The sequence below is a fragment of the Bactrocera latifrons genome, unplaced genomic scaffold, assembly GCF_001853355.1.
Source record: "Bactrocera latifrons isolate USDA-ARS-PBARC rearing strain unplaced genomic scaffold, ASM185335v1 scaffold_67, whole genome shotgun sequence".
NCBI classification, from domain to species: domain Eukaryota; kingdom Metazoa; phylum Arthropoda; class Insecta; order Diptera; family Tephritidae; genus Bactrocera; species Bactrocera latifrons.
Window position 1 is genome coordinate 1,097,320 of NW_017537345.1, and position 9,370 is coordinate 1,106,689.

Below are 9,370 nucleotides of genomic sequence, written 5' to 3' on the forward strand. Positions count from 1 at the left end.
AAACTGCCAGCTGTGGCGGTTGTGCCATACCCCGATGACGAAGCCTGCGAATACATGGAGGCGCTCAGTTCTGGCGTGGATGATTTGAAACCGGCGCGCGCCAGTCTTGCCTGCATACCCAACAAAGGCGCGCCGCCACCACCACCTTCATCGACAGTTAGTTCACCGGATTTACCGGCGCTCAGCTTTTGATAGTTGGCCGCATTCGAATAGGCTGCCACCACCGCTGCTGCAGCGGCTGCTTGTAGATTGTTGGCCGTTTCGTCGGTGTGCTGTGCCAAACCGGGTCCTGCTGTGCACCAGAGCTTCTGCAGCGAGGCGCGCAATTGCTCATCTTTGTCCATAATGTTGAGTATGTCTGAATGGCTGGCGGCATGCGTATTAGCGGCGCCCTTCAACAGTTCATTGGGGTGCCAACTGTGAAAGGCGGCCATGGGCACTGGTATCGGCACCGGCACCGGTATGGGCACATATTGCGGTTGTGGCTGCGGCGGTGCGGTGGGCGGCGCCGGTGTAACGCCACCACAACTACAGACACCCAGTGGCGTTGGGGCTGTGTTCTCCTGCAATTGCTTGGCCGCGGAATGGTGATGATGTCGATAGTGATGATGATGATGGTGATGTTTGCTTTCTTTGCCCACAAAACGCGTTTTGATGCGTGTCTTCATGCTCAACTGATGATGTTGCTGTTGCGGCTGCTGCTGCTGCTGCTGCTGCTGACGACTAGTCGCTCTGACGTTTGGCGTGTCGGCGGTTGTTGCACGCACGAAATAGCCATCGGAGCTGGTTTGTGAAGAACTTTCACCTTGCATGAGCAGCTCCTCATCGGTGCCGGTGTCACTTTCGCGTATGCGCGGACAGTAGACAAGCGGTTTGCGGTAAAGCAGTGGCGATTCGGTGGGCGAGGCGGTGCTCTCGCTAGACTTAAAGTCACGCATTGCGGCGTTGCGACGCGTGACCAACGGCGAGGCGCACGGTGAGTAGATGATTTGTTTGGTTATTGAGCCGCTGGTGCAAATCATAGACGGCTCAAAGTAATCCCAATCGCAATCGTCTATCGTAATGCTGCTATAGTTGTGTGTGGATGAGGTGGTGGAGCTGCTATCCTCGAACTCCTCATCCTTGCCGGAGGACGATGAGTCKGAGGAATTTATGAAGACGAGCTTAAATTCCTCGGCATCCATATTGTAGTGTTGGTGATTGAATGTTATCGATTTTAATTCCAATTCGGAGGAGGTCTCCATGTCGTAGGCATCTGTGCGGAGTGAAAGGRGTGCGGAAGGCGGTCAGTTGCTAGTTTGAATTTGCTTACAAAGTTGAGTGTTTTAGTTAGCCAAAACCCATGTTGTACGTTTGAGTAAATGTATTGCCGTTACCGTTATTTTTTTTTTTTTTTATAAAGCACACCATTTATGAGTAAGTATTAGGCGCCTTAATACCACTATTTTTAGTTAATTCTTTTCTTAGCTGCCATCACCGTTTTTTATTAGTTAATGCTCACGAACTACTAACACCAGAGTTGTATTTTTCTACTTTACAGTTATTAATACTATTTTTAAATACACATAACCACAAAAMATTTATTTATTTTATGATTTGATGACTTTYAAGAACAATTACATAMATACATATATACAAATATTGATAAAGTTATTTACTACAAAGTCATTACATATTGTGGATGATTAATCATAGAAATGTTTAGTAACAACTGGTTGCTGTGTTTTCACCACGAGCTGAGTGGGCACACGTTTTTGACATTTGAATTGTTTATTACGAAAGCATGTGACTTWTGTAAATTTAGTTTTTCTGTCATTAGCAGAGTCGATAGTTTATTTTAACAAATACTCTGTAGGTAAACTTAGTTTGAAAAGATGTTATTCTCTAAAATTTTGACTTTACAATTTTTTTGTTGAAAATTTCGAGTTTTTCAAATGTTAGCTTAGCACGAAGAGAAAAATATTATAAACTTAAAAAAATATAGCATAGTTAGAACATAAAAAAATTTCTCCAAATTTCGTGAAAGAAAACAATTTTGTAGATGATAAAAACAGAAACCCAAAAAAATTTGTTATGYCAATATTTAACGTAAATTTTAAGGTGATGTGAAATAAATCTTTWAACAAGAGTATATATCTTTTCTTTACTTAGACCATTGCTATATAACTTTTTTCTGAGGTGATTGTTCTGTCGGAAAACAAGATAAACCATTCTTAATCCTATAAAACTCAACCACGCCCTTTCTTTTCCCAACCTCAGATCGGCCGTAAATTATTTTTCCCCTAATGTTTGTTTTATGTATCTTTTAATACTATTGTTTTTATTWTCAAAAAAACTCAAGATTAATGACTTTTTCGTCCGACAATCACTTTATTGAAGAACATTTTCGGTKATCGCATTTTTTCGCTTCGTAGACTTGTGAATAGGTACTGAGATGAATATACCTTATAATTTTCCAGACAACTTCTATTGAAAGGATTCAACACTATTACCAAATAATCAGTGATAACCTATAACTAGATAAAATATATCTTAGATCAAAGKGTTTACTAAGATCTTCTAGGTATTGAGCAGCGATAAGATATATGCTTGTAAGTTCTAGTAGTCAAAAACAGGATAAGGAACTTCCAASTGTTCTCAGTATGGTATGAATGATAATCAGGGTTGTAATTTGCAAATAATATTAGTGAACAGTTCATTTTAATCGATTAAAATAGCAAGAAAGCCGTACCTAGCCTACAAATAGGGAGCATATTGCGGCTCCACTGCCTGTGTGAATATTTAACTACCTGTAAAATACCTGAGTTTCGAATCTGGAGGCTTTTTCATGAAAATGCTACAGTCATTAGGGGGTCGAAGTTCTAAGAACTTCAATTATAAAATCTGCAGCCATYTTTTGGCTTCGTCTTCGATCAGCAGATCTCAAAGCACACACCTYACCTCTGTTTGAAAACGGTACATCGGCCGGAAATGTCAGCAAGTGCTTTGAATGTTATTGAGAACTGATTGGTAATGTAAAAATATTAATCAAAGTTGCTCGTGATCCACTTTTAGGKTATTTATCGTGACAACTTGTATCTGCGTAAAAACCAACTAGATATTATGGTAGAACTGAACTGATTTAAAATTTTTAGGCAAAATCGAGTGRATGGCAAGTTTTATGCGATTTTTTCCGAAAGAAAATCATTCGGAGATTTGTGATTGTCTACCGTGAGGCAGACCCCCTCATTATGTTCTGTGAAACTAGCATCAACTCAGATTGAGCGTTTTGGTAGTAATTAGCATTTATCATTGTCCGCTCCCAAGTAATATGAATTCTTAATAAAAGCTCATCGTATTAAAGAAGTTTATAATGTATATAATGACAACCAGTTATTACGAGTCTCATGACGAAGTGATAAGTCGATGTATAAAGAAAATAATTTAGAAACCAAGGAAACAGCTGCTATTAGAGACAATTGCTCTGTATTACCCTGAAATAAAAATGTAGCCCGTTTTTTTTTATTTCTTTCATTAAACAGTAATTAGCGTGAACAATTGAAAATTTAAACAAAAAAAAAAAAACTTTCTAAGAGGCATCATAATATAGATAATAAACGTTTCCACTCTGCTCTCGCTAAAACACCTGTTATTATGAGCTATGTATGTRCTTGAAAAAGTACGCATCCACTAAAAAAATTGATGAAAAGTGTAGCTTATTACTCATAGTCTCTCATATTTCATTATGACTTGCGTATAAAATTTAATATGTATATGTTGATATGATAACTTCGGTGCGTTATCTGACAGCTGAAAATCATAACAAGTTTCAGAGAGATAGCAACTTATAATGCCTTTATCAGATAAAATTATGGGAGAAGGGGGGAAACAACAAAATCAAAAGGGAATAATTTGGTTTTGTGAAAAATGATAAGATTAGTTCTTTTTGCTTTATAATAACGGGTGATCCAAGTAGATGTACCTTTTTCAATATGTCATGTTAATTTCTCATGTTATTTTTGTTCAGTATTGTTTGGCATTTCWTCGTGGAAAGACTTACACCTGAACATTATTACGAGAACTCACGTTATGTAAAGAATGTGTTTCGTGCGCTTCGCTTAGCTCATGGTGAATATAATCGTTCTACTGAGCATACTATTCGCAACATCATATCCAATCTTGCGACCCAGCATTCATTTTTGGATAATATTCGACCGAATAGACTACGTCTAGCACGCAGTGAAAAAATTGAGAGCGTACAAAATACAGCTTGTGCAAGAACTGAAGCCGCTCAATCATCTCAAGCGACATGGCTTCGCTCTATGGAATCTTGATAAGTTCCAAGAAGATCCGACATTTTCTATCCAAATTTTTTTCTGTAATGAGGAACATTTCTGGCTTAATGGATATGTAAAAAAAGCAAAATTGCCATATTTGGGACGAAGGGCAACCTGAAGAGACTCAAGACTTTCATCCAAAATAAACAACGGTTTGGTGTGGTTGGTATGTGCGGGTGGAATCCTCTGTTTCTTCAAAACTGATGCCTGCCGAAACTAGTACCAGTCGAAATTTTACAACGTGTCATCGAAAATTGGACTCAACGGATCTCAACGGATGGACCAGCTGAGACGTAAACGCGGCGAACATTTGAAAAATGTAATCTTCAGAAACAACAAAAAAAAAAAAAAAAAAAATTGTATATAATGTTCTTTCGAATGATAATAAACATTTTCTATTAAATGTGAGGTTACTATGTTCAATAGTAGTACCTTGACCACCCTCTATAATGTTCTTAGTAATTTTAGATAATGTGTGTCAAAACAGTAGTTGGATATTTATTAGGTCTATAACTGCAAAATGAGATCGGTTATTTGAAGAAAGAATCTACAATAGTGACATTCGAAGTATCCAACTAAAACTATAACATTTCTGTGGATTCTATCCCAAAAGAACTGGTCCGGCTTGGCGTCCAATAATAAATTATGCTTATGTTTGAAACCCGGTACTAATATGAACCGCATTCCAATGAGGACACGAGGACGTTCTGTATGGTAAGGAACAAATAGTGGTCAGAAGAAGCAAGGTCTCGGCTATAAGGCGGGTGAGTCAAAACTGCTAAGCSKCTGTRTTCCMAATAGTTTTTAGCCAGTTCAATTTGAKGAGATTTTTATCTGTAACATTACCSCTTAATGGTATAACCCAGTATTAGAAGCTCATAAGGCAGCAAGACTTCTTCGGCTTTGCTCTTGACCAGGTTGGTTGGGCAGGTTTTACGTACGCTTTTTTTGAGGTTAGGCTCTTTGCAATGGCACCACGTTTCATCACAAGCCACAAGTCGACACAAAAGCGATATCATTTTGTAACGTTTAAGCCTCATTTCTGACATGCAAAATCGTCTTTCAACACCTCTTGGTTTAAATTTATATGGCAGCCAATTTTCTTGCCATTGAATACATCCTCCTGCTTTAAAACGACATATCATCTATCGAAGAAGACGCCCAATGACTTTAGCTTTCCAACGCATGTTCGAAAAAATTTACTAATAATAAAGTTGCGCCATCTCTTGACGAATATARTTATAGACCCAGTATAAAAAAGTATCAGGACGAAAATTTTGACTTGAGTTGCTTTCACTGTAACATATGTTTAGCAGTTTCGATATTATTCATACTTGCCTAGCTGCCATCAAAACAGCGTGTTTTAGGTCGTTTGAAACTATTTTGATTTGGGACTTATTAAAATTGGTAGAGTTGATTATTTTTACTTTTCCAAAAATACATTTTTATTTTTTCCCAGATACTTTATTAGCACACGATAAATTATTTTTCACTTTTCTTCTCAGTTTTAGATGTCGAAAAGAACCACTTGTCAATAAAAATTATGGTATTTTTCTTCAACATATTGCAAAGGTACAAAAATGTTGAGTTTTGATGGYAGTTACATATGTATACATAATTATAAATGTCGCAAGTGCTATGAATTGTAAGGAGTAAGTAGCTTTGTTAAAAAGTTGCCTTAATCACACTTAAATACATATATGTAGGWGTGTGAATTAAAGAACATCCTTTAAGCCATTTGACAGCTTGCGACAGGTGTCGTAAAATGCTTTTATAGCTTTCGAAAATTGCAAGCGAATTTGTAAGTGATACTGCAAGACATCTGGGAGCTAACTTAATATTTTTACGAAAACAGGAGAGCAATTATAACATTCCTGACAAAGTATGAAAGTAATTGACGCATACAATTTATATCTATGTGTATTTACTAAATGTGCAAGTGTGCTTTAGAAAGCACTGAAGTTTGGTTTAAATTTAAGTTAGAGAAATCTTGGAATCCAAGGTTTTTTGGTTTGGAATTTTGCCAAAAAATTAATGAAATGACCGAAGAAGACAATAAATGGTTAAATTTTCTGTTTATATGTGATGAGAACCATTTTGATTTAAGATGACAGGTAAACAAGCAAAATTGCCGGATATGAAGTGAACCAAGTTCAGATATAAACCACGAGACGCAACTTCACATAGAATGAGTCATTATGTGGAGGGCAGTTTCATCAAGATGTATTGTCGAACCATAGTTCTTTGAAGAAAACGTTGTAACAGTAACAATTATTTAAAGATGTTGAAAGATTTTTTTTACCTAGAACTACGGTGTAGAACTGCTCCCAGCAAGATGGAGCAACTGCACACATAGCTAGACCGGTAATTGCGAACCTTTAACGAAAATTTGAAAACAAATATTTTAAAGTCTCCTGACTTGACTGTATCAAATTTTTGTACGAGGTTATGTTAAGCAAGGGTTGTACAAAATAAAACCTGGAAATCTAACTTAAATCGTTAATTGAAGTAAGCCCGACTTAAACCCCTCAGCCCACATTGAATAATTTTCTAACTAGGTGTCGCCTATACGTGGCGAGATTCTATTAGATTGCTACAACCTTCGTAGGTTGTGTGTGAAGTTTGATCAGCATATGTTAAGTTGTGAATGTTTGGCAGCTGTTTGTTTATGCGCGAAAGGATTATCTGGCCATTTTTGCCATGGCAAAAAAAATTTAACAACGAGTTTGCTTGAAAGTTTGGTTTTGAATTACAAAAAGTATCCGTCAGGATAGGGAAGGATCTCTGCGAGTCGTTCGATACCAAAGGAGGTTTCAGACGTGCAACTTCTGCATCTACTGCTGGAAAATAATTCGAGCAGCCGATGATATTGATATTATCCTCAACARRGAAGAAAATGAGTTTGGTAGTGMACGAGGGCAAGACGAAATATCTCCTATATAACATCTAAGTCGTAGATAATTTCRTCTATCTTAGAACTGGCATTAACACCAACAACAACCTAAGCCTCGAAATTTATCGCAGAATAACTCTTGCCAACAGGAACTACTTGAGACTGAGTAGGTAATTGAGAAGTAAAATCTCTCCCGACGAACAAAAACAAAATTCTACAATGACAATGACAACGTCTGATGAGCCTGCCTTGGGAGTGTTCGAGAGAAAGGTTTTGCGGAAGATTTATGGGCCTTTGCGCATTGGCAACAACGAATACCACAGTTGATAGAACAATGAGCTATATAAGATATACGCATATGTAGGATGACATTGGCATAGTTCAGCGAATTAAAAGGCAGTTTCTACGCTRGCTAGGTCATATCGAATGCATGAAGCACTTAAGCTCTGAGAGTATTTGATGCAGTACCCGCCGGGGTAAGCAGAGGAAAAGGAAGAGCTTTATTTCATTAGAAAGACCTAGCTACACTATTAATCTTTAATTGGCGCCAAACAGTGAAAAAGAAGAACAACTGGCGCACTGTTGTTAATATAACCGCAAGTAAAAGTAGAAGAAGTCATAAAAGAGATGCTTGACAAGGTAGAACCCTACATTCATCAAACAAACATGGCGTCGGAACTTTCAAACAAAAAAATTCTGGAGGCACTGACAGTCCTTCCAGCCGAGGTTTATAACAAATGTATGGAGAATTGCATTACRTTGTTATGCTTTTATTGCCTTAAAAGGAGTATATTTTGTAAGCGTAAATGTGATGAATTAAAAATAATCTTCCGTTTTCAGTCAGTTTATTAAGACTTATAACTCGTTCACTTTAATCTCTGATATATTCGCTTTATTAATCTAGAAATCAGAGCCGTCGCTTACTCAAATWATTAAAATGTGCTACAGCATACCATAATGTTGTTAGAACACTGCTTGCTGAATGAAGACATACATGACAGAATAGAATGCCAAACCAACGCAGAATAGCGATGGTATGAGTRACAGCAACAAGGAAATGGGATAAGAATTTGAAACACATAACTRTGGAAATCACATACATTAGCATATAAATGTACAGTTATGTAAATCTGACTTTGCATATTAATCTAATTATGGCAATTATGAAAATTGTCGCAAAGCAAACATATACTCGTCCACATATTTAAACAGCAGAAACTTTCGAAGGCTTTGTTCACATTTAAAGCAAAAAATATTGCTTTTTAACTTGCTCTCACACTTTACTACTGTCTAATGTTAGAAAAATACAAATGYAATTTCATGAAAGTGCACTCTCAACATAACCACCACCACCACCACCACCAGCTCTACTACGCCAAAGCACGGCGACATGCGTTTGCCAAAAGTAATTAACGGTTAAGTACAAACGTAAATAGAACACCAACACCACGTGCGTAAGTATGTATGCGCTTACTAAGTGTATGAATTTGCCAAAGAAATGCAATCAAAGTTAGACACTTACCCTCTTCGGCTGCCTTCTTCTCCTGCCGACGCTGCAGTACGACTTTCTTGAAGATAACGGCGGCCGCTTCAACAGCATTCTGGATCTCCTGTTCGCCCAGAGTGGTTGTGTGTTGCTGTAGTAACGGTAGAAAATTTTCAAGTTAAGAGAAGTTTGCGTTTTGAATAAGAAACAAGAAAAAATATTTACAAATTTCCCTCACAATTAAAAAAAAAGTTTTACATATAAGGAATTGATTTTGAACGTTAAATTTGTTTGGTAGCTACATAATATAGTGGAGCGATCTGGAAAATCTCTACAGATATTTTAGCGTTTTTTTTTAGACAATATTCCATTACAAAAATTGTCAAATATAAAAGATTTTCATACAAAWACCRAATTTTGATCGGCCAATTTGTATGRTGGATATATAKTATAGTGATCCGAYCTGAAGCATTCGTTCGGAACTTGTAGCGATGCTATAGACAATAAACTATATCAAATTTCAACAAGATTTCTCGACAAATGAAAAATATTTCCATACGAGTACTTGATTTTGAGCGTTAAGTTTGTATGGTAGCTATATTCTATAACGGCACGATTTGAACGATTTGTTCGGAAATTCTACCGCTGCTTTGGATAATATTCTGTGATAAATTT

General features: G+C 37.1%; 1 protein-coding gene across 1 annotated transcript in view; it reads right to left on the bottom strand.

The window, feature by feature from the left end:
* Positions 1-8,527: 8,527 nt before the first annotated feature.
* LOC108975556 (heat shock protein DDB_G0288861-like) overlaps positions 8,528-9,370 on the bottom strand; it is a 6,002-nt gene continuing 5,159 nt past the window's right edge. Inside the window, exons 6-7 of the mRNA XM_018944113.1 lie at positions 8,732-8,846; positions 8,528-8,682 (exon numbers count right to left, since the gene is read on the bottom strand). Of these exons, the coding sequence (XP_018799658.1) occupies positions 8,528-8,682; positions 8,732-8,846 (270 nt within the window). The remainder of the gene's footprint in view (positions 8,683-8,731; positions 8,847-9,370) is intronic.